The sequence below is a fragment of the Bombina bombina genome, chromosome 9 (assembly GCF_027579735.1).
Source record: "Bombina bombina isolate aBomBom1 chromosome 9, aBomBom1.pri, whole genome shotgun sequence".
NCBI classification, from domain to species: Eukaryota; Metazoa; Chordata; class Amphibia; order Anura; family Bombinatoridae; genus Bombina; species Bombina bombina.
Window position 1 is genome coordinate 128,282,503 of NC_069507.1, and position 26,799 is coordinate 128,309,301.

General features: G+C 39.4%; 1 protein-coding gene across 1 annotated transcript in view; it reads left to right on the top strand.

Annotated features, from left to right (window-relative positions):
- The window catches only part of SSH3 (slingshot protein phosphatase 3), a 199,536-nt gene that overhangs the window by 119,014 nt on the left and 53,723 nt on the right, over positions 1-26,799 (top strand). Inside the window, exons 11-13 of the mRNA XM_053692361.1 lie at positions 6,950-7,096; positions 7,734-7,934; positions 15,895-16,456. Coding sequence (XP_053548336.1) covers positions 6,950-7,096; positions 7,734-7,934; positions 15,895-16,456 — 910 coding nt within the window. The remainder of the gene's footprint in view (positions 1-6,949; positions 7,097-7,733; positions 7,935-15,894; positions 16,457-26,799) is intronic.

The following is a 26,799-nucleotide window of genomic DNA, read 5'->3' on the forward strand; positions in this document are numbered from 1 at the left end:
TTGTGTATGATCTTAGCGGTCGTAACTAAGATCCACTTGCTGTTCTCGGCCATTCTGAGGAGTGAGGTAACTTCAGAACAGGGGATAGCAGGCAGGGCTCACCTGCAAGGAGGTATGTTGCAGTATATTATTTTCTAAGGAATGGAATTGACTGAGAAAATACTGCTAATACCGATGTAATGTAAGTGCAGCCTTAAATGCAGTAGTAGTGACTGGTATCAGGCTGATATGTATGTATGTATACACTGAGGTATTTCTGGGGAATGGAATTTCACTAAGAAAATACTGTATATATTTAAGTAATATTTGAGCCTCCACTGCAGTGAAAGCGACTAGCAGCAGGCTTATTAATAACATTTCATCATTTTATTTTTAAAACGTTTACTGGCATGTTAATCGTTTTTTCTGAGGTACTTGGTGATAAAACTTTATGGGCATGATTTTTACCACATGGCTGTCGTTTGCTTCTGAATAAAATCAGTTTACTGAGCTTCCCCACTGTTGTAATATGAGTGGGAGGGGCCTATTTTAGCGCTTTATTGCGCAGTAAAAATTTAGTCACAGTCTTCCTATTTCTTCCTCCATGATCCAGGACGTCTCTACAGAGCCCAGGGGTCTCCAAAACTAGTTTTGAGGGAGGTAATCACTCACAGCAGACCTGTGAGAGAGTGTGTTTTGACTGTGATAAAAACGTTAATATTAAATTGTTATCCGTTTTTGGGTACTAAGGGGTTAATCATCCATTTGCTGGTGGGTGCAATCCTTTGCTAACTTAATGCATTTACTGTGAAAATTTGGTTGCTATAACTAATTTGGTTCATTGTTATTTCAACTGTGACAGTTTTTTGTGCTTCTTAAAGGCACAGTAGCGTTTTTTATATTGCTTGTAAATTTATTTGAAAAGTATTTTCCAAGCTTGCTAGTCTCATTGCTAGTCTGTTTAAACATGTCTGACACAGATGAATCTCTTTGTTCAATATGTTTAAAGGCCAATGTGGAGCCCAATAGAAATTTGTGTACTAATTGCATTGATGCTACTTTAAATAAAAGCCAATCTGTACATGTAAAGAAAATTTCACCAGACAACGAGGGGGAAGTTATGCCGACTAACTCTCCTCACGTGTCAGTACCTTCGCCTCCCGCTCAGGAGGTGCGTGATATTGTGGCGCCAAGTACATCAGGGCGGCCCATACAAATCACTTTGCAAGACATGGCTAATGTTATGACTGAAGTACTATCTAAATTGCCAGAATTTAGGGGTAAACGCGATCACTCTGGGGTAAGAACAGAGTGTGCTGATAATAATAGAGCCATGTCTGATACTGCGTCACAATTTGCAGAACATGAGGACGGAGAGCTTCATTCTGTGGGTGACGGATCTGATCCAAGTAAACTGGACTCAGACATTTCAAATTTTAAATTTAAGCTTGAGAACCTCCGTGTATTACTAGGGGAGGTATTAGCGGCTCTGAATGATTGTAACACGGTTGCAATTCCAGAGAAAATATGTAGGCTGGATAAATATTTTGCGGTACCGGCGTGTACTGACGTTTTTCCTATACCTAAAAGGCTTACAGAAATTGTTAACAAGGAGTGGGATAGACCCGGTGTGCCTTTTTCACCCCCTCCTATATTTAGAAAAATGTTTCCAATAGACGCCACCACACGGGACTTATGGCAGACGATCCCTAAGGTGGAGGGAGCAGTTTCTACTCTGGCTAAGCGCACCACTATCCCGGTGGAGGATAGCTGTGCTTTTTCAGATCCAATGGATAAAAAGTTAGAGGGTTACCTTAAGAAAATGTTTGTTCAGCAAGGTTTTATATTACAACCCCTTGCATGCATTGCGCCTGTCACGGCTGCGGCGGCATTCTGGTTTGAGTCTCTGGAAGAGACCCTTAGCACAGCTCCATTGGATGAGATTTATAGACAAGCTTAAAGTCCTTAAGCTAGCTAATTCATTTATTTCTGATGCCGTAGTACACTTAACTAAACTTACGGCTAAGAACTCCGGATTCGCCATTCAAGAGCGTAGAGCGCTGTGGCTTAAATCCTGGTCAGCCGATGTGACTTCTAAATCTAAATTGCTTAACATCCCTTTCAAAGGGCAGACATTATTCGGGCCCGGTTTGAAAGAAATTATCGCTGACATTACTGGAGGTAAGGGCCATGCCCTGCCTCAAGACAGGGCCAAACCAAGGGCTAAACAGTCTAATTTTCGTGCCTTTCGTAACTTCAAGGCAGGAGCAGCATCAACTTCCTCCGCTCCAAGACAGGAAGGAACTGTTGCTCGCTACAGACAGGGCTGGAAACCTAACCAGTCCTGGAACAAGGGCAAGCAGGCCAGAAAACCTGCTGCTGCCCCTAAGACAGCATGAAGTGAGGGCCCCCGATCCGGAAACGGATCTAGTGGGGGGCAGACTTTCTCTCTTCGCCCAGGCTTGGGCAAGAGATGTCCAGGATCCCTGGGCGTTAGAGATCATATCTCAGGGATATCTTCTGGACTTCAAAGCTTCTCCTCCAAAAGGGAGATTTCATCTTTCAAGGTTGTCAGCAAACCAGATAAAGAAAGAGGCGTTTCTACGCTGTGTACAAGACCTTTTACTAATGGGAGTGATCCACCCAGTTCCGCGGTCGGAACACGGACAAGGGTTTTACTCAAATCTGTTTGTGGTTCCCAAAAAAGAGGGAACTTTCAGACCAATCTTGGACTTAAAGATCCTAAACAAATTCCTAAGAGTTCCATCGTTCAAAATGGAAACTATTCGGACCATCTTACCTATGATCCAAAAGGGTCAGTACATGACCACAGTGGATTTAAAGGATGCCTACCTTCACATACCGATTCACAAGGATCATTACCGGTATCTAAGGTTTGCCTTCCTAAACAGGCATTACCAGTTTGTAGCTCTTCCCTTCGGGTTAGCTACAGCTCCAAGAATCTTTACAAAGGTTCTGGGCTCTCTTCTGGCGGTACTAAGACCGCGAGGAATAGCGGTAGCTCCGTACCTAGACGACATTATGATACAAGCGTCAAGTTTCCAAACTGCCAAGTCTCATACAGAGTTAGTTCTGGCATTTCTAAGGTCGCATGGGTGGAAGGTGAACGTAGAAAAGAGTTCTCTATTGCCACTCACAAGAGTTCCCTTCTTAGGGACTCTTATAGATTCTGTAGAAATGAAAATTTACCTGACAGAGGACAGGTTATCAAAACTTCTAAATGCTTGCCGTGTCCTTCATTCCATTCAACACCCGTCAGTGGCTCAATGCATGGAGGTAATCGGCTTAATGGTGGCGGCAATGGACATAGTACCTTTTGCACGCCTGCATCTCAGACCTCTGCAATTGTGCATGCTAAGTCAGTGGAATGGGGATTACTCAGATTTGTCCCCTATGCTAAATCTGGATCAAGAGACCAGAGATTCTCTTCTATGGTGGCTTTCTCGGCCACATCTGTCCAGGGGGATGCCCTTCAGCAGGCCAGATTGGACGATTGTAACAACAGACGCCAGCCTACTAGGTTGGGGCGCTGTCTGGAATTCCCTGAAGGCTCAGGGATCATGGACTCAGGAGGAGAGACTCCTTCCAATAAACATTCTGGAATTAAGAGCAGTTTTAAATGCTCTTCTGGCTTGGCCTCAGTTAGCAACTCTGAGGTTCATCAGGTTTCAGTCGGACAACATCACGACTGTGGCTTACATCAACCATCAGGGAGGGACAAGGAGTTCCCTAGCGATGATGGAAGTCTCAAAGATAATTCGCTGGGCAGAGTCTCACTCTTGCCACCTGTCAGCGATCCACATCCCAGGCGTGGAGAACGGGGAGGCGGATTTCCTAAGTCGCCAGACTTTTCATCCGGGGGAGTGGGAATTTCATCCGGAGGTGTTTGCCCAACTGCTTCATCATTGGGGCAAACCAGATCTGGATCTCATGGCGTCTCGCCAGAACGCCAAGCTTCCTTGTTACGGATCCAGGTCCAGGGACCCGGGAGCGGTACTGATAGATGCTCTGACAGCACCTTGGGTTTTCAACATGGCTTATGTGTTTCCACCCTTCCCGATGCTTCCTCGATTGATTGCCAGGATCAAACAGGAGAGAGCATCGATGATTCTAATAGCGCCTGCGTGGCCACGCAGGACCTGGTATGCAGATCTAGTGGACATGTCGTCCTGTCCACCATGGTCTCTGCCCCTGAGACAGGACCTTCTGATTCAGGGTCCTTTCAAACATCCAAATCTAATTTCTCTGAGGCTGACTGCATGGAGATTGAACGCTTGATTCTATCAAAGCGGGGATTCTCGGAGTCAGTGATTGATACCTTAATACAGGCTAGGAAACCTGTTACCAGGAAAATTTACCATAAAATATGGCGTAAATACTTATATTGGTGCGAATCCAAGAGTTACTCATGGAGTAAGGTTAGGATTCCTAGGATATTGTCTTTTCTACAAGAGGGTTTAGAAAAGGGTTTATCTGCTAGTTCCTTAAAGGGACAGATCTCAGCTCTGTCTATCCTTTTACACAAACGTCTGTCAGAAGTTCCAGACGTTCAGGCTTTTTGTCAGGCTTTGGCTAGGATTAAGCCTGTGTTTAAGACTGTTGCTCCGCCATGGAGCTTAAACTTAGTTCTTAACGTTCTGCAAGGTGTTCCGTTTGAACCCCTTCATTCCATTAATATCAAGCTGTTATCTTGGAAAGTTCTGTTTTTAATGGCTATTTCCTCAGCTCGAAGAGTCTCTGAGTTATCGGCCTTACATTGTGATTCTCCTTATCTGATTTTTCATTCAGACAAGGTAGTTCTGCGTACTAAACCTGGGTTCTTACCTAAGGTAGTCACTAACAAGAATATCAATCAAGAGATTGTTGTTCCATCATTGTGCCCTAACCCTTCTTCAAAGAAGGAACGACTTCTGCACAATCTGGACGTCGTCCGTGCCCTGAAATTTTATTTGCAGGCAACTAAGGATTTTCGTCAAACTTCTTCCCTTTTTGTTGTTTATTCTGGACAGAGGAGAGGTCAAAAAGCTTCGGCTACCTCTCTCTCTTTTTGGCTTCGTAGCATAATACGTTTAGCATATGAGACTGCTGGACAGCAGCCTCCTGAAAGGATTACAGCTCATTCTACTAGAGCTGTGGCTTCCACTTGGGCCTTTAAGAATGAGGCCTCTGTTGAACAGATTTGCAAGGCTGCAACTTGGTCTTCACTTCACACTTTTTCAAAATTTTACAAATTTGACACTTTTGCTTCTTCGGAGGCTGTTTTTGGGAGAAAGGTTCTACAGGCAGTGGTTCCTTCCGTGTAAAGATCCTGCCTTTCCCTCCCGTCATCCGTGTACTTTTAGCTTTGGTATTGGTATCCCATAAGTAATGGATGACCCGTGGACTGACTACACTTAACAGGAGAAAACATAATTTATGCTTACCTGATAAATTCCTTTCTCCTGTAGTGTAGTCAGTCCACGGCCCGCCCTGTTGTTTACGGCAGGTCTAAATTTTTAAATTAAACTCCAGTCACCACTGCACCCTATAGTTTCTCCTTTCTCGTTTGGTTTCGGTCGAATGACTGGGTATGACGTAGAGGGGAGGAGCTATATAGCAGCTCTGCTTGGGTGATCCTCTTGCACTTCCTGTTAGGGAGGAGATATAATCCCATAAGTAATGGATGACCCGTGGACTGACTACACTACAGGAGAAAGGAATTTATCAGGTAAGCATAAATTATGTTTTTTCAGCCTCTTATCACGTTTTTTTTTATTTTGAATTTTTTTTTTATTGAAGATTTTACATATACAATGATCAATAATCCAAAGCATCCAACATTACATATAAATTACTCTCTAGCTTGAAGTAGTTACACGAAATTCAAGTTTGCACACAGTATTAGCACTTTAGGGTTTCCTCTAACCCCTAGTTGGGTTAATCTTAGTTTCCCTGCCATACACCTATCTCTTGGCTCAGTCCGCCTTTCCTGCTCTCCCCCCCCCCCCTCCTGGAAGCTTCGTGGTAATGGATATACAGCTCCCATTGTGATAGAAATGCATCCCTATTATTTAGAGATTCGGCTACAGCACTTGCTTTGTCAAAGTGATATGTCATTTTTTGCTTTATTAGTTCAAAACTAGGAGGAATTCCTTTCCAAAATTGGGCTATGCCTAATCTAACTATAGTGCAGATCCACATAACTAGTTTATTATTGTGTTTATTGAGTCCCAAAATCGTGAAGTGTAGTAACGCCTGTTCCATTGTTAGTGCAACCCTCTTTTATCTATCTTTTAAAGTGAATGTAAATTTTGATGCTAAAGTGCCCGGTTTTTAAAAATTCAATTAAAAACAGGGGCACTTTAATTCATCAAAATTTACATTTCATTCCTGTTGTGGGAAAAAAACTTACCTTTTAAACTTGACAGCAGCTCCAGCTTCCTCCGGTTGTCGCAAGCCATTTCTGATGTCAGAAATTATGGATAGGTCATCCTCCAATCACGGCTCCCCCCCGGGAAACGCTGTGATTGGAGGAAGCCAGATTCCTTATTTTAGACCCAAGAAGAGGCTTGCAACGACTGGAGGAAGCTGGAGCTGCTGTCAAGATTAAAAGGTAAGTTTTTTTTTCACAACACGAGTGAAATGTAATTTTTGATGAATTAAAGTGCCCCTGTTTTAATCGAATTTTTAAAAATCGGGCACTTTACCATCAAAATTTACATTCACTTTAAAACAATAACAATTATATTGTAGACTGTCCCTTTAAGTATAGATCTCTACTTAGTGGTTTTTTTTTATTATTATTACAATGAAACGGAAAGTGTGTTAAAGAGATATTAAACAGTTAAACTTTAAGAACATTTTCGTATGACCTTGTTCCTTTAGATACTGGTTGTCGAACTGTATAAATTCTCATTCTTTTTCTCACTTTGTCATATTAAATCCTTATCTCTTGTTTTTTCTTTCTTAGGGTTAGCCATATTTTGAATGTTACTCGTGAGATTGATAACTTTTTCCCTGCGATTTTCACATATTTAAATATTCGAGTACCGGATGAGGAGAGTACAAACCTCCTGCAGCACTGGAAGGAGACACATCGCTTTATCTGCTCTGCTAGGTAACGTTTTATTGTGGTATAACAAACTAAAAATGAGGAAGATATATGTAGCAAGGTTAGGCTTGTGAAACCTGACATGTGCTCTTTTTGTTTTTCAGACTTTACATTCCAGTAAAAGGGGACAAAAAATAATAAAAGTATTTATATTACAATATTAAAGGAACACTAAAGTCAAAATTAAACTTTCATGGTTCAGATAGAGCATGAAATTGTAAGCAACTTTGTAATTTACTCCTAATATCAATGTTTCTTCATTTTCTTGGTATCTTTATTTGAAAAGCTGGAATGTATAAGCTTAGGAGGCGGCCCATTTTTGGTTCAGGACCTGGGTTGTGCTTGCTGATTGGTGGCTAAATGTAGCCACCAATCAGCGATCGCTGGACAGGATAATGAACCAAAAATGGGTCAGTTCCTAAGCTTACATTCCTACTTTTTCAAATAAAGATACCAAGAGAATGAAGAAAAAAATAATAGGAGTAAATTACAAAGTTGTTTAAAATTGCCTGCTCTGTCTGAATCATGAAAGAAAAAATGTGGGTTTAGTGTCCCTTTAAACCTTCCCTTTACTCAGAAGCATAGCAATAATCCAAAGTAACCTCCTCAATTTTATAAACTATTCTTATTATATTTTATATAGACGTCAGGGCACCCGTGTTCTAGTTCACTGTAAAATGGGAGTTTCGCGTTCGGCATCCACTGTGATTGCTTACGCCATGAAGGAATATGAATGGACTTTGGAAGAAACTCTAAAGTATGTAAAGGAAAGAAGAGCTATTGTCCAACCCAATCCTGGATTCATGAGGCAACTCAATATTTACCAGGGTATCCTTGGAGCAAGGTGAGCATTGAAGAAAAGAATAAGCTAATTCAGAGAATGTTGGGGAAAATTGAGCTTTTTCTATCAGTCAATTGTTTTTTAACATAAGCAATATTTTATTTAGTAAAATAATACTGATTTTCTTATTAATAAAATCCATTAAAGGGAAAGTCTAATCAAAATTAAAGTTCATGATTCAGATAGGCCATGGAATTTGAAACAACTTTCCACTTTTCTTTTATCTTAAAATTAACTTTGTTCTCTTTGTATTCTTAGTTAAAAGCTATACCTAGGTAGGCTCATATGTTTATTTCTAAGCCCTTAAAGGCCACCTCTTATCTCTTGATATTTTTTTCGCAGCTAGAGTGCGCTATTTCATGTGTGCCGTACAGATAACATTGTGCTCACTTCAGCTAGTCTAGGGGGAGATGATGCATTCAACACAGAACTAGAGGACTTTTCTGGTCTAGCTTGAAATGGAGTTCATTAGCACATTCACATCTTTTTCATAGACATTTATTTTTTTATTTTTTTTATGTATGAAAAACCTATTTGCTAACCATCATGGCACAAATTGTCGTGATCAAATTATGCTGTAAGAAATCTAATGTATTTGTTTTTGCATTGCATTGAGGTTTTTATTTATAGTAGAAAAATGGCGTGCTGTAATTCATTAACGCATAAAATTTTAACGCTAGCAACCCTGCAATACAATGTGTTTAACCCCTGCAAAAAGTTTAAACACATAGTTAAAGTATCACTTGGGAGGCACAAAGTCCCAAGGAAACTGGTGCTCACTCAATCAGTTAAACGATCACATGCAATTATAAAGAACTTTCCTATTTACTTATATTATCAAATTTGGCTTGTTCTTTTGATATCCTTTATTGAAGGGTAAAGTTTGGTAGGCTGATAACAGCTTAGGAGCAAGCATGTGTCTTTTAGCAGTCTATTGCAGCAGTTTTTGCAACTATTTACAACATCTCTATAAACATTGTGGCAAACACTGCTGCCAGATGGCTAAAGATACGTGAGCTTACTTAGGATTATTCTTAAACAAAGGATACCTAGAGATCTAAGCAAAATTGATAATACAAGTAAATTGGAAAGTTGTTTAAAATGCTTTATCCAGTCCATTTAAGTTTTGACTTTACTGTACCTTTAACTATGTGTTTAACACTTTGTGGGGGGTTAAACACTTAGGCATTGTAGGGTCGCTAGTATTAAAATGGCATGTTCTTACAAATTAGGGCACGTCATTTTTCCACTTTAATGAGCCTTTTAAATGTTTTTTTTTTATTTAAATGGTAGTTCCTGTGCTTTGTAAACACTTTTTTATTACTATGCTTGTGGAGGCTTGTCCAGCAGAGCTGTGGGAATTCTTATAAGCTAGTAAGTAACTGATGCTTGAATATTGTTTGTGCACAAATAGCTATTTCCTGGTTTTAATTTGTTTTATTCAGACTTAACCCTTTAATGACCAATGACAGAATTATTCCGTCATCGAACAATTGAGCAAACTGAAGTTGTGTCCTTAAAGGATTACTTTCTGTTATAATTTTTAAGCTAAACAACTAACATATTAAAGTTAATAAACATTAATTAAAACCTACTGACCTATATTTTCTCCAAAACGAAGTTTCATAACGTTCTAAAAACATAATTTATGCTTACCTGATAAATTTATTTCTCTTGTAGTGTATTCAGTCCACGGATCATCCATTACTTATGGGAAATATTCTCCTTCCCAACAGGAAGTTGCAAGAGTCCACCCACAGCAAAGCTGCTATATAGCTCCTCCCCTAACTGCCATTACCAGTCATTCGACCGAAAACATGCAGAGAAAGGAAAACCATAGGGTGCAGTGGTGACTGTAGTTTAATGGAAAAATTACCTGCCTTAAAGTGACAGGGCGGGCCGTGGACTGGATACACTACAAGAGAAATAAATTTATCAGGTAAGCATAAATTATGTTTTCTCTTGTTAAGTGTATCCAGTCCACGGATCATCCATTACTTATGGGATACCAATACCAAAGCTAAAGTACACGGATGATGGGAGGGACAAGGCAGGTACTTAAACTGAAGTTACCACTGCCTGTAAAAAACCCTTTCTCCCAAAAATAGCCTCCGAAGAAGCAAGGTATCAAATTTGTTAAATTTGAAAAAGTATGAAACGCAGACCAAGACTCCGTCTTGTAATCTGTTCAACAGAAGCCACATTTAAAAAAGGCCCAAGTGAAAACCACAGCTCTAGTAGAATGAGCTGTAATCCCTTCAGGAGGCTGCTGTCCAGCAGTCTCATAAGCTAAATGAATTATGCTTTTTAACCAAAAAGACAGAGAGGTTGCTGAAGTCCTTTGACCTCTCCTCTGTCCAGAATAGACAACAAACAAGTTGAATGTTTGATGAAAATCTGTAGTAGCTTGTAAGTAAAACTTTAAAACACGAACCACGTCCAAATTGTGTAATAGACGTTCCTTCTTTGAAGAAGGATTAGGATACAAGAATGGAACAACAATCTCTTGAGTGATATTCTTGTTAGATACCACCTTAGGTAAAAACCCAGGTTGGTACACAGGACTACCTTATCCGTACGGAGAACCAGATAAGGAGAATCACATTGCAACGCAGATAACTCGGAGACTCTATGAGCCGAGGAAATAGCTACCAAAAAGGAACTTTCCAAGATAGAAGTTTGATATCTATGGAATGAAAAGGTTCAAATGGAACTCCTTGAAGAACCTTAAGAACCAGCTTTAAGCTCCATGGCGGAGCAACATTTTTAACCACAGGCTTGGTTCTAACCAAAGCCTGACCAAATGCCTGAACGTCTAGAATACCTGCCAGACGCTTGTGCAAAAGAATCGACAGAGTAGAAATCTGTCCTTTTAAAGAACTAGCTGACAACCCTTTTCTCAAAATCATCTTGGAGAAAAGATAATATCCTGGGAATCCAGACTTTACTCCATGAGTAACCCTTGGATTCATAACAATAAGATATTTACACCATATCTTATGTTAAATTTTCCTAGAGACAGGCTTTTATGCCTGTATTAAGGTATCAATTACTGACTCGGAGAAGCCATGCTTTGATAACATCAAGCGTTCTGTCTCCAGGCAGTCCATCTCAGATTAGTTATATTTAGATGGTTGAAAAGACCCTGAGGTAGAGGGTCCTGTCTCAGAAGCAGAGACCGTGGTGGAAAGGATGACATGTCCACCAGATCTGCATACCAGGTCCTGCGTGGCCACGCAGGCGCTGTCAAAAGCACCAAAGCACTCTCCTGCTTGATCTTGTGCAAACCCCTCCGGAGGGAATTCCCACTCCCCCGGATGAAAAGTCTGACGACTTAGAAAATCTGCCTCCCAGTTCTCAACACCTGGGATAGGGATAGCTTTTAGACAAGAGTGAGTCTCTGTCCAGTGAATTATTTTAAGACTTCTAACATTGCTAGGGAACTTCTGTTCCCCCTTGATGGTTGATGTAAGCCACAGTCGTGATATTGTCCGACTGAAATATGATGTACCTCAGAGTTGCTAACTGAGGCCAAGTCTGAAGAGCATGGAATATCGCTCCCAGTTCCAGAATATTCATTAGAAGGAGGGTCTCCTCCTGAGTCCACTATCCCTGAGCCTTCAGGGAGTTCCAGACTGTATCCCAACCTAAAAGGCTGGCATCTGTTGTAACAATTGTCCCATCTGACCTGCGGAAGGTCATACCCTTGGACAGATGGACCCGAGATAGTCACCAGAGAAGAGAATCTCTGGTTTCTTGGTCCGGATTTAACAGGAGAACAAATCTGTGTAATCCCCGTTCCTCTGGCTGAGCATGCATAGTTGCAGTGGTCTGAAATGTAGGCGTGCAAACGGTACTATGTCCCTTGCCGCTACCATTAAGCCGATTACATTCATGTACTGAGCCACCAAAGGGCGCGGATGGAATGAAGAACACGGCAGAAATTTAGAAACTTTGACAACCTGGACTCCGTCAGGTAAATTTTAATTTCTACAAAATCTATCAGAATCCCTAGGAGGGAAACCCTTGATATTGGGGATAGAGAACTCTTTCCTTGTTCACTTTCCACCCATGCGATCTCAGAAATGCCAGTACTACGTCCGTATGAGACATGGCAACTTGGATGTTTGACGCCTGTATCAGGATGTCGTCTAAATAAGGGGCCACTTCTATGCCCCGCGGCCTAAGGACCGCCAAAGTGACCCCAGAACCTCCATAAAGATTCTAGGGGCTGTAGTTAACCCAAAGGAAAGAGCTACAAACTGGTAATGCCTGTCTAGAAAGGCAAACCTGAAAAACCGATGGTGATCTTTATGCATCGTAATGTGAGGATAAGCATCCTTCAAATCCATTGTAGTCCTCTATTGACTCTCCTGGATCATAGTTAAGATGGTACGAATAGTTTCCATCTTAAATGATAGAATTCTAAAGAATTTGTTTAAGATCTTTTAGATCCAAAATAGGTCTGAAGGTTTCCTTTCCTTGGGAACCACAAACCGATTTGAGGAAAACTGTGTCCCTGTTCCTCTATTGGAACTGAATGGGTCACGTACACAATGCAAGAATGTCTCTTTCTTTATCTGGTTTGCAGATAAATGTGAAAGGCAAAAACTCCCCTTTTTTGGGGGGGAAAGCTTTGAAATCCAGAAGATATCTCTGGGGTATAATTTCCAATGCCCAGGGATCCTGGGCATCTCTTGCCCCCAATGCCCCCTATAGGATCCGTTACCAGATAGGGGTCCGTTCCTCATGCTATTTTAGAGGCAGCAGCAGGCCCCTTGACCTGCTTATCTTTGTTCCAGGTCCGGTTGTCTCCAGACCGCCTTGGACTGAGCAAAGGTTCCCTCTTATTTTGCCTTAGAGGAAGTTGATGCCACACCTGCCTTGAATTTTCGAAAGGCACGAAAATTAGGCCTTTTTTGTCCCTTGATTTGGACCTGTCCTGAGGAAGGGCATGATCTTTTCCTCCAGTGATATAAGTAATAATCTCCTTCAAACTAGGCCTGAATAGGGTCTGCCCCTTGAAGGGAAGTTAAGTAGCTTATTTATTAAAGTCACGACAGCTGACCATGATATAAGCCATAGCGCTCTGCGCGCCAATATAGTAAAAAACAGAATTCTTAGCCGTTAGTCTAGTCAAAGGAACAAAGGTATCAGAAAACAAAGGAATTGGCTAGCTTAAGTGCTCTAAGCTTGTCAAATATATTCATCCAATGGAGCCTGTAAAGCCTCATCAAGAGACTCAAACCAGAACGCCGCAGCAGCAGTGACAGGAGAAATGCGTGCAAGGGGCTGCAGGATAAAACCTTGTTGAATAAACATTTTTTATCCATTGGATCTAAAAAAGCACAACAGTCCTCGCCAGAGGTAGTGGTACGCTTAGCTAGAGTAGAAACTCTTCTCTCCACCTTAGGAACTGTGTGCCATAAGTCCCGTGTGGTGGCAACTATTAGAAAACATTCTTCTAAAAAATAGGAGGGGAAGAGAACGGCACACCTGGTCTATCCCATTCCTTATGAAAAATTTTAGTAAACGTCTTTAGGTATTGGAAAAACATAAGTACACACCGGCACTGCATATTATTTATCCAGTCTACACAATTTCTCTGGCACTGCGATTGTACACATTCATTCAGAGCAGCTAAAGCCTCCCTGAGCAACAAGTGGAGGTTCTCAAGCATAAATTTTAAATGTAGAAATATCAGAATCAGGTTAAATCATCTTCCCTGAGTCACAAATATCACCCACAGACTAAGCATATTGTGAGGTAGTATCAGACATGGTTCTTAAAGCGTCTGTATGCTCTGTATCTACCCCCAGAGCTGTTTTGCTTTCCTTTAATTTCAGGTAGTCTGACTAATACTGCTGCCAGTGTATTATACACAACCTTTGCCATGTCTTGTAAAATAAACGCTATGGGCGCCATTGATATACTTGGCGCCATTTGAGCGTGAGTCCCTGGAGCGGGAGTCAAAGGGTCTGACACGTGGGGAGAGTTAGTCGGCATAACTTCCCCCTCGACAGAATCCTCTGGTAAAATAAACGCTATGGGTGCCCTTGATGTACTTGGCGCCATTTGAGCGTGAGTCCCTAAAGCAGGAGTCAAAGGGTCTGACACGTGGGGAGAGTTAGTCGGCATAACTTCCCCCTCGACAGAATCCTCTGGTGATAATGTTTTTAAATACAAAAAATGATCTTTATTGTTTAACATGAAATCAGTACATCTGGTACACATTCTAAAATGGGGTTCCACCATGGCTTTAAACATAATAAACACAGAGCCTCCTCTATGTTAGACATGTTAGAACTAATAAAGAGACTAGTAAGCTTGGAAAACACTTTAAATCAAGTTAACAAGCAAATATAACAAACGTTACTGTGCCTTTAAGAGAAACAAATTTTGTCAAAATTTGAAAAACAGTGAAAAAAGGCAGTAAATCAAACGAAATTTTTACAGTACATGTAATAAGTTAACAGAGCATTGCACCCACTTGCAAATGGATGATTAACCCCTTAATGCAAAAAACAGATAAAAAAAAAAAACACAACATTTTTTTAAACAGACACAACAAAACTGCCACAGCTGAGCTGTGGATTACCTTCCCTATAACTGTTTCTATGCAAAATTTAAGCCAGCCATGTGGAAAAATTAGGCCCCAATAAGTTTTATCACCAAACATATGTTAAAAAACGATTAAACATGCCAGCAAACGTTTTAAAACACATTCTTATAAGAGTATGTATGTCTATTAATAAGCCTGATCCAGTCGCTATCACTGCATTTAAGGCTTTACTTACATTACTTCTGTATCAGCAGTATTTTCTTAGTCAATTCCATTCCTTAGAAAAATATATTACTGCACATACCTTAGCATATATCTCTATCAATCAGCCTGGTACCAGTCGCTTTCACTGCATTTAAAGGCTGTACTTACATTACTTCGGTATCAGCAGTATTTTCTTAGTCAATTCCATTCCTTAGAAAAATATTTTACTGCACATACCTTATTTGCAGGAAAACCTGCACGCCATTCCCCCTCTGAAGTACCTTACTCCTCAGAATGTGTGAGAACAGCAACTGGATCTTAGTTACGTCTGCTAAGATCATAGAAAAAACGCAGGCAGATTCTTCTTCCAAATACTGCCTGAGATAAACAGCACACTCCGGTGCCATTTAAAAATAACAAACTTTTGATTGAAGAAATAAACTAAGTATAAAAAACCACAGACTCTCACGACCTCCTATCTATGTTGAGACTTGCAAGAGAATGACTGGTAATGGCAGTTAGGGGAGGAGCTATATAGCAGCTTTGCTGTGGGTGGACTCTTGCAACTTCCTGTTGGGAAGGAGAATATATCCCATAAGTAATGGATGATCCGTGGACTGGATACACTTAACAAGAGAAAGTTATATCTTTTATTCACTGATGATGTCACGTTATCCTGCCCACTATTTTCAGCACTGCATGTTGAAAATACTTAAACCAATAACTTTGTGTTTAAAGCGCCATTTTGAAACCTAGGTATTGTAAGCGGATTGGTACAGAGCAAAGGATACCCACGGAGTGGGTTTGGAAAACAATTAAATTTGCAGACAAGATTTCTGATATACGGTAGAGATATGTTAATGAAATGCTATTGATAAAAAGCGTATTTGGGGTAGTTAGTAACAGGCATAGAAAATATTTACTTACAGTGACCCTTTAAGGGGTTTATTAATTTCCATATTCAAAATATTTTAACATAATTAACTGCTGTTTTATATGCATAGTGGAAGATTAGTTTTTGTTTGTCTCCTGTACATGAGTGTTTCTAATTGCTATCATCATTACAGCCTCCTCCTTTCAATTTAGAAAAAGATGGTTGTCAATCAGCCTACTGAAAATGTAATTATAACTCACTTCCTTTTTTTTTTCTTTCTGTCTGTATGTTTCTTCTTATAATGGAATCTGCGAAAACCACAGTAAACAACGCCACAGTTACCTTTGGGATCCTAGCTCCACCCCACCGGCCCCTAAGATTCTCAGTCCTCTTGAGACATTCCACAAACCCATTGTGTCCACTTTCACCAAAAACAAGAATAAGATGAACCTGCGTACTCTCATGCGCTCTATTAGTGTGATGGAGACCACTGAGTATCTCAAAGAGCAGGAAGAAAGCTCCTCTGACAATGAGAATATTGAAAGCATCTCAGAAAGCATGGAGAGCTTTTCAGAAAGCATCTCTGAGAGTATGGAAAGTATTTCAGAGAGTATGGATAGCCTTCCAGAGATTGTAGGAAATGTCTCTGAGAGCATTTTAGAGAATACGGAAAGCATCACGGATAGGCATGTGGATATGGAAGGGCAAAGCAACGAAAAGTCAGAAGAAGGGAAGAATGAGAGTATCTCGGAGGATAGTAGAATAAGTTCCACAGCAATTAAAGAAGCTATGCAAACGGAAGAGTCAGTGGAGGCTGACACAAAAAGCATAATGGAGGACACCAAAGAGTGTGCTGATGTACAGAAAAGCTCTTCTGTAGATGAGGTGAGCTCAGATAGGTTTCTGTAAGTGCTCTGTGCATAGGATACTGCTGCTGTATTTGTATGAATTGATAGTTATACTCATTAAATTGTTCATAAGTAATATTCAGTATATTCAGCCCAGAAACCTATAGATCACCCTACTCTAATGCTGAAAACAAAGGGTTTGAATACAATCTATGGTTTGATAATTTATTGGCATGTTAGCGGTTGCCGATGAGCCCTTTTCTAAGTCGGCATGATCACAATCCGTCATTTTCATTGTTTATCAGCAGCCCTTTTTTTATTATTGGTTTGGTGAGAAAGGGCCCTATACTTAAAGGGATATTGTACACTAGATTTTTCTTTGCATAAATGTTTTGTAGATGAACCATTTACATAGCCCATCTCGGAGTGTTTTTGTAAAAATGTATAGTTTTGCTTATTTTTTTAATATCATTGTGCTGATTTTCAGACTCCTAATCAAGCCCTTTTAGTGTCAGATGTAAACATGCTTGTCTCCTGTTTATGTATACTAACCCTTTAAAGGGGCATGAAAGCCATTGTTTTTTGATTCAGATAGAGCATGTGATTTGTCTTGTTCTTTTGATATATTTTGTTGAAAAGTATACTTAGGTAGGCTCAGGAGATGTTGATTGGAAGCTGCACAAATATGCCTCGTATTATTGGCTCCCAGTAATGCATTACTGCTTCTTCAACAAAGGGGATACCAAGAAAATTAAAGGAATAGTCTAGTCAAAATTAAACTCTCATGATTCAGATAGAGCATGCAATTTTAAGCAATTTTTTTTTAATTTACTCCTATTAGAACAAAAAAAATTATAATGGGAGTAAATTTGAAAGTTGCTTATAATTGCATGCTCTATCTGAATCATGAAAGTTTAATTTTGACTAGAATATTCCTTTAAGCAAATTAGATAATAGAAGTAAATTGGAAAGTTGTTTAAAAATACTCTCCCTAAATCTTAAAGGAAAAACTTTGAGTTTCATGCTCCTTTAAAGGGACAGTCTACAATATAATTGTTGTTTTAAAAGGTAGATAATCTCTTTATTACGCATTCCCCAGTTTTGCATAACCAACACAGTTATATTAATATACTTTTTACCGCTGTGATTACCTTGTATCTAGGCATCTTCTGACAGTCCCCTGATCACATGACTTTTTATTTATTATCTATTGACTGGCATTTAGTACTGTGTTGTGCTAAATCTTAAATAACTCCTCGGGCGTTAACACAATGTTATCTATATGGCCCACATGAACTAGCAGTCTCCTGTTGTGAAAAGCAAATAAAAAAGCATGTGATAAGAGGCGGTCTCTAGTGGCTAGCGGTAAATTTAAAATTTAGACTTACACAATCACTCTTTGTCTGTCGCCGTAATGCTCCTCCTTCATAGAAGGGCAGAGCTAACGAACAGTATACGAACGCCTGCATGTCGTCTATTGACCAATAATGTCTCATATGCCAATTGTCGGACAAAGTTTCCCCTTGCAATATGCACATGCGCCAGCCCTTACATGCACCGCTCGCCCGTGCACGGCATTGTTTTCTGCATACGCATTGAATCCCAGATTGACATACGATACATGTCCCATACAATGATGGGTGTATAATGTCTTTGCAGCTCTCATTTTTTGAAGCTGATACCAATTGAATCCCAGATTGACTGACGCGCTGTGACAGAAGCTGTTTAGCGTAATGCATGTGAATGAAGTGCAGCTTTTTTATATGTGCACCTACTTTACATATGAAAAAGCTGCACTTCATTCACATCCATTACGCTAAACAGCTTCTGTCACAGCGCATCAGTCAATCTGGGATTCAATGAGATTAAAAAAGCTGCTTTTTTAAAATGGATGCATATTTTTATGGTTGGGAAACAGCATTTGGTGCTTGGCTTGTGTTCACTGACAGAGTACCTACAAAACTGCTGTACAGGTCAGGTCCCACAATCCGTGCAGCGCAAAAATGAGGAATTATACACGGCAGCGCTCATATGGACGCCGTGCACAGTACTTCAGGTGAGCTGACGTCACCACCATTTAAACTCATGCGCTCTTCATTAACGGGTCTTGGTCGCGCGCATATGGAAGTGCGGCCGAACGTATTCTTCTAAAAAGCAAGGGCTTGGAAAGTAACCCAAAAACAGTAAAGATCGGATTAATATAAACTATACTAGCCTTTATTTTTCATAGATAGATACAGCTACACTTTATGATCGGTACATGCCCCATACAATGCTACAAAGAAAATATGGGTGTATAATGTCCCTTTAATATATAGAGCTGCAACTATTATTTTCATAATCGATTAATTGGCCGATTTTTTTTTTTTTTTTCGATTAATCGACTAATAAAAAATCAATAATTTTTCCTATATTTAAAATAAAATCCACATACTGAGTGTTACAAATATAAACTTCAGACTAACTTTACATTAACACAACTGTTTGTCCAATTTTTAAGCAGCAGAACAAATTTTTCGAATTAAGCAAAACAAAATAAGATATATACTTATTGAATCTGGTACATTTTACAATTAATTAAAAATATAAAAACAAAAGTTTAAAGCGCCAAGGACTATATATCAATAACAGGGCAAAGCCTTACACATTTATCTATACAGTGCATATAATCAACAATAGCAAGTGATTTGCTAATAATTTTGAAAACAAATAATAGTGCACATCAATTCAAATAACAAGTCCCATCAATCTAGAGCTAGGTGTTAATAACAAGCATGGCACTATATAATGCAAAGCATAGTCCCAAATCACGTGATTTAATATAAGCAACCCAAATTATGACTCCTATTTTTTTCTGGGTTGCACATAAGCCAGGAATAGTTGTAAACTTATATTATCCTGAAAAAGTGAAAAGCAAACGTCTGTAGACAGAACAACTAATTGTTGACAACTATTCTAATAATTGATTATATTGATTTGTTGTTGCAGCTCTATTAATATATCAATGTTGGTTGTGCAAAGCTGGGGAATGAGTAATAAGTGTTATCTTTTTAAACAATAACAATTTTAGTGTAGACTGTCCCTTTAACATTTACCATCCCTGTTTTAGAGTGGAACATTGGTTTTGTGCATGGCCAAAACATACTGAAATTACCCAACGCCATATTGGATGACATTAGTAAGCAACTTCACCAAACTGATACGAACGCTACCTGCTCAATCATGGTTAAAAAAAACAAACATAATTTATGTAAGAACTTACCTGATAAATTCATTTCTTTCATATTGGCAAGAGTCCATGAGCTAGTGACGTATGGGATATACAATCCTACCCGGAGGGGCAATGTTCCCCAAACCTTAAAATGCATATAAATACACCCCTCACCACACCCACAATTCAGTTTTACAAGCTTTGCCTCCTATGGAGGTGGTGAAGTAAGTTTGTGCTTGATTTTTTTTTTGTTCTATGATAAGCGCTTCTAAGCATTCTGAAGCCCAGTTGAGTACAGTGTTTGTCAGAGGGATGTGAAGAGAGTATCGCCTATTGGTTTTATGGTTTTCCTTGCGGGAAATCTTTACAAAGGTTCTCTGTTATCGTTCGTAGCGATTCATCTCCTACCTCCCTTTTCAGATCGACAATATACACTTATATACCATTACCTCTGCTGATACTTTTTCAGTACTGGTTTGGCTATCTGCTATATGTGGATGGGTGTCTTTTGGTAAGTATATTTTCATTGTTTAAGACACTCTCAGCTATGGTTTTATGCTTTATGTATTAATATAAAGTTTTAAATATATGTATTTTACTTATATTTGCCATGTGTCAGGTCTATGTATATTTCCCTTTGCAGACTGTCAGTTTCAGTTTGGGAAGCATGTTTTAGGAAGTTATTTTTCTTACCTGAGGTATAGTCCTTTTTTTCAAATTGACTGTTTTTTCTTTAAATTTTGCGGGCAAAATTAGGATCGCGAGGTCTCAAAGTACTGTTATTTATTGCGTCATTCTTGGCGCGATAATTTTTTTTGGCGCGAAAGTACGTCTTTGTTGACGCAAGTTCGTCATTTCTGGTGTCTTAGTTGACGCCAGGTTTTCTTGCACAAGGTTGCGTAATTTCCGGATGTTGGCGCCAAAAAAAGTTTCACCTTCCTTTTGCATCGTGCGTCATACTTGGCGCCAAAAAATGTAGTTTATTTTTCACCCCACTTCCTATATGCCTCTTGCCTTCTATATGCTCAGAAGGCTATGCTGTTTTTTTCTCATCCCTGAAACTGCCATATAAGGAAATTGTAGATTTTGCTTTAATGTTGTTGTTTTTTTCTTTTACATTTTGCAAGATGTCTCAATCTGATCCTGTCTCAGAAGCAACTGTTGAAACCCTGCTGCCTGATCACAGTTCTATCAAAGCTAAGTGTATCTGTTGTAAATTAGCTGAGATTATATCTCCAGCTGTGGTATGTAACAGTTGTCATGATAAGCTTTTGCATGCAGAAAATGTTTCCTTCAGTACTAGTACAGTTTCTGTTGTTCCTTCAACATCTAATGTACATAATATCCCTGTTGAAAAATTATATTGCTGATGCGATACAGAAGGCTTTGTCTGCTATTCCGCCTTCTAATAAACGTAAAAGGTCTTTTAAAACTTCTCATAAAATTGATGGAATTTCTAATGACTGACAACATACTGAAATATCCTCCTCTGATGAGGATCTCTCTGATTCAGAAGATCCTACCTCAGACATTGACACTGACAAATCTACTTATCTTTTCAAGATGGAGTATATTCGTTCCTTGTTAAAAGAAGTGTTGGTTACTTTGGATATTGAGGAGTCTAGTCCTCTTGATATCAAAACTAGTAAACGTTTAAATTCTGTTTATAAACCTCCTGTGGTTACTCCTGAGGTTTTTCCAGTTCCTGATGCTATTTCTGACGTGATTGCTAAGGAATGGATTAAGCCTTTTACTTCTTTCATTCCTTCTTCTAGGTTTAAAAAGGTTGTACCCGTTGCCAGCGACTAGATTAGAGTTTTGGAAAAAAAAAAATCCCCAAAGTTGATGGAGCAATTTCTACTCTTGCCAAACGTACTACTATTCCTATGGAAGACAGTACTTCTTTTAAAGATCCTTTAGATAGGAAACTTGAATCTTATCTAAGGAAAGCTTATTTATATTCTGGCTATATTCTCAGGACTGCCATTTCTATGGCTGATGTTGCGGCTGCATCAACCTTTTGATTGGATAGCCTAGCGCAACAGGAAACAGATCCTGGTTTGTCTAGCATTGTTCGTTTGCTTCAACATTCTAATCATTTTATCTTTGATGCCATTTGATATCATCAAAATTGATGTTAAATCTATGTCTAGGTATTTTAGCTAGAAGAGATTTATGGCTCAAATCTTGGAATGCTGACATGGTATCTAAGTCTAGATTACTATATCTTTCTTTCAAAGGTAACAATTTATTTGGTTGTCAGTTGGATTCAATTATTTCAACTATCACTGGGGGGAAGGCAGTTTTTTGCCTCAAGATTAAAGATCTAAGGGTAAATCTAAAGCTTCTAATCGTTTTCGTTCTTTTCGACAGAATAAGGAACAGAAAACCAATCCTTCCCCTAAAGACTCTGGTTCTAATTGGAAACCTTCTTCAAGTTGGAATAAATCCAAGCCTTTTAAGAAACAAAAGCCAGCCCCCAAGTCTGCATGAAGGTGCGGCCCTCGATCCAGTTCAGCTGGTGTGGGGGGGGGGGCAGATTGAAATTATTCCTAGACATTTGGGCAGATTCGGTTCAAATTCAGTGGAGTCTTAGTATTGTCTCTCAAGAGTATCGAATAGGATTCAGAGTAAGACGGCCTGTGAGATTTTTTTCTCTCACGTTCCAGCAAATCTGGTGAAGGCTCAGGCTTTTCTGAAGTGTGTTTCAGATGTAAAGCTTTCAGGGGTAATCATAGCAGATCCATTTCAGGAACAGGGTCTGGGGTTTTATTAAAATCTATTCATTGTCCCAAAGAAAGAAAAAATTCAGGCCAGTTCTGGATCTGAAGTTTTTTTTAATCGTTTTGCCTTTTGTTCAGCAAGGTCATTATATGTCCACAATAGACTTACAGGATGCATATCTTCACATTCTGATTTATCCAGACCACTATCGGTTTCTGAGATTCTCTTTTCTAGACAAGCATTACCAATTTGTTGCTCTTCCATTTGGCCTAGCAGCAGCTCCAATGATCTTTTTGAAGGTTCTCGGTGCCCTTTTATCTGTAATCAGAGAACAGGGTATTGCAGTGTTTCCCTATTTGGACGATGTCTTGGTACTAGCTCAGTCTTTACATTTAGCCGAATCTCACACAAATCAATTAGTGTTGTTTCTTCAAAGACATGGTTGGAGGATCAATTTACCAAAGAGTTTGATTCCTCAGACAAGGGTCACCTTTTTAGGTTTTCGGATAGATTCAGTGTCCATGACTCTGTCCTTAACAGACAAGAAACAAATGAAATTTGTTTCAGCTTGTCAAAACCTTCAGTCTCAATCATTCCCTTCAGTGCCTATGTGCATGGAAGTTTTAGGTCTCATGACTGCAGCATCGGACGTGATCCCCTTTGCTCGTTTTCATATGAGACCTCTGCAGCTTTGTATGCTGATTCAATGGTGCAGGGATTATACTCGGATATCACAATTGATATACTTAAAGTGAATGTAAAGTTTTTGTTTTTTGCAGCCTGTATTCTATTCCTAATCTAATATATAGAGTATGATCGCAACTTTTTTTATTTTTTTTTTATATATATTATAGTTATAAATACACTTTATATTTACATTCCCGGCCGTTCCTAGCTCCGCCTTCCATGTATTTCCGGATAATGCCTTTATTACTTCAAATGCGCTTTCCCGATTGCCGGACCAATTGCGCATGCGCACCATTCCCCATACAATCGATTTGCGCCTGCGTGACACAAAAAAATGTATGCCTAAAGCACAGGCGTCAATCGTTGCATTCAATGACTAGCTATCAATGATAGTATTCAATGCCGGCGACGCTGAAATTTGCGCTGGTTTGGTATCCTATATACGAGCGTAACCTAGAAGTTACGCTCGTATATTTCTGCCGTCGCCCGTAGTTTTTTGAGCCATAGGCAGGTATACCAAACCAGCGCAGTTTGGTATCCAATATACAGCGTAAGGACTTACGTGGCGAAAATGGAGAAATCTTACTCCATTTTCACCTTGCCACAAAAAGCAGCCGTAGTAAGCCTTACGCTGTCTATTGGAGCCTCGTAACTCCCTAAACTAGCTACAAAATAAACCTAACACCTAACGCATGCGCAATGTCTATCTACCTGTCAACCGCGATCCCCCGCCGCAATCCCTAATAAAGTATTTAACCCCTAAACCGCCGCTCCCGGACCCTTCTGCCATCTACATGAACTACCCCCTAATGTGATCCCCCTACACTGTCGCCAACAATATTAAACTACCCCCTAAATTGAGCCCCTTACACCGCCGACATCTACCTTACCTACCCACTAAAGTGAGCCCCTTACACCGCCGACATCTACCTTACCTACCCACTAAAGTGAGCCCCTTACACCGCCGCCATCTACCTTACCTACCCCCTAATGTGAGCTCCTACCCTGCCGCCATCTATTTTAAAATTATTAACCCCTAATTTAATCCCCCTACCCCGCCGCCACCTATATTAAATTAATTAACCCCTAAACTAATCCCCCTACCACGCCGCCACCTATATTAAATTATTTAACCCCTAAAATACTAAACTATCCCTACCACTAAACCCAAGTCTAACCCTACAAATGCGTGGCATTACCCCAAAGTAAACTGCTCTATTGCCAGCCCTTAAAAGGGCTTTTTGCGGGGCATGCCCCAAAGAATTCAGCTCTTTTACCAGCCCTTAAAAGGGCTTTTGGTGGGGCTTTGTCACAAAGTAAACTGCTCTTTTGCATCTAATCCAAATCCCCCTACACCGGCCCTACCTATAATAAATGTATTACCCCCTAATCTTATCCCCCTACACCGGCCCTAGCTATAATAAATGTATTAACCCCTAATTTAATCCCCCTACACTGCCGCCAGCTATATTAACTATATTAACCCTAATTATATTAGGGTTAATATAGTTATTATATTATATAGATTAACTATATTAACCCTAATTATATTAGGGTTAATATAGTTATTATATTATCTAAGTATTAAGTATAATAACCCTATCTAACTCTAACATCCCTAACTAAACTCTTATTAAAATAAATATTATTAATGAAAATATTCCTATTTAAATCTAAATACTTACCTATAAAATAAACCCTAAGATAGCTACAATGTAATTAATAATTACATTGTAGCTATTTTAGGGTTTATATTTATTTTTCAGTTAACTTGGTATTTATTTTAACTAGGTACAATAGCTATTAAATAGTTAATAACTATATAATATCTACCTAGTTAAAATAATTACTGATTCAATCAGCCAATCAGATTTTTCTACCTTAATTCCGATTGGCTGATAGAATCCTATCAGCCAATCGGAATTCGACGGACGCCATCTTGGATGACGTCATTTAAAGGTACCTCATTCCTCGTTCAGTCTTTGTGCCGGATGGATGCTCCGCGGAGGATGAGCGAAGAAAGAAGATTGAAGATGCCGCTTTGCTTGAAGACATCACCGGATGGAAGAAGACTCTCTGCAGCTTGATTGAAGACATCGCCCGGATCGGATGAAGAGTTCTGCCCGGCTGGGTGAATACAAGGTAGGGAGATCTTCAGGGGGGTAGTGTTAGGTTTATTTAAGGGGGGTTTGGGTGGGTTTAGAATAGGGGTATGTGGGTGGTGGGTTGTAATTTTGAGGGGTGGTATTGTGTTTATCTTTACAGGCAAAAGAGCTGAATTCTTTGGGGCATGCCCCGCAAAAAGCCCTTTTAAGGGCTGGTAAGGTAAAAGAGCTTTGAACTTTTTTAATTTAGAATAGGGCAGGGAAATTTTTTTATTTTGGGGGGCTTTATTTATTAGGGGGCTTAGAATAGGTGTAATTAGCTTAAAAATCTTGTAATATTTTTTTTAATTTTTGTAATTTAGTTTAATTTATTGTATTTTAGTTTAGATATTTGTAGTTTATTTAATTTATTGATAGTGTAGGTGTATTTGTAACTTAGGTTAGGATTTATTTTACAGGTACATTGGTAATTATTTTAACTTGGTAGGGATTAAATAGTTATTAACTATTTAATAGCTATTGTACCTAGTTAAAATAAATACAAAGTTGCCTGTAAAATAAATATAAACCCTAAAATCAATACAATGTAATTTATTAATTACATTGTAGCTATCTTAGGGTTTATTTTATAGGTAAGTATTTAGATTTAAATAGGAATATTTTCATTAATAATATTAATATTATATTTATTTTAATAAGAGTTTAGTTAGGGATGTTAGAGTTACATAGGGTTATTATACTTAATATATATATATATATATATATATAAAATAACTATATTAACCCTAATATAATTAGGGTTAATATAGTTAGTATAGCTGGCGGCGGTGTAGGGGGATTAAATTAGGGGTTAATATTTTTAAAGTAGATGTCGGCGGGGTAGATGGGTTAGATGTCGGCGGGGTAGATGTCGGCGGGGTAGATGGGTTAGATGTCGGCGGGGTAGATGGGTTAGATGTCGGCGGGGTAGATGGCGGCGCTGTAGATGGGGTAGATGGGGTAGATGGCAGCGGGGTAGATGGCGGCGGGGTAGATGGGGTAGATGGCGGCGCGGTAGATGTTGGCGGGGTAGATGGCAGCGTGGTAGATGGCGGCGGGGTAGCTAAGTTAGATGGCAGCGGTTTAGGGGTTAATAACTTTATTAGGTAGCGGCGGTTTAGGGGTTAAACACTTTATTGGGGATCGCGGACCGCTGTTGACAGGTAGATAGACATTGCGCATGCGTTAGGTGTTCGGAATTGTTTGCGCATGCGCTACATGTGAACGAGCATGGATTGTCAATGACGGTTTGTTAGGGAACGCATGCGCAGTTTGATCGCGTTACGTGTGCAAAAAGGGGCTGGACGCCACGGGGTATGAGCTAGAATTCGTTAAGGGCAATGTCAATCAAATTAGATACGAGGGACAAGATGGCGGGCGGAGGAAGAAAGTAAGCGAAGTAGGTTTAAAAATCCTTAGATTATGGTTTTAGTCTTAAATTATAAAAAAATTATTTTGGGGGGCTTTATTATTTTATTAGGGGGCTTAGAATAGGTGTAATTAGCTTAAAAATCTTGTAATTTTTTTTTAATTTTTGTAATTTAGTTTAGTTTAATTTATTGTATTTTAGTTTAGATATTTGTAGTTTATTTAATTTATTGATAGTGTAGGTGT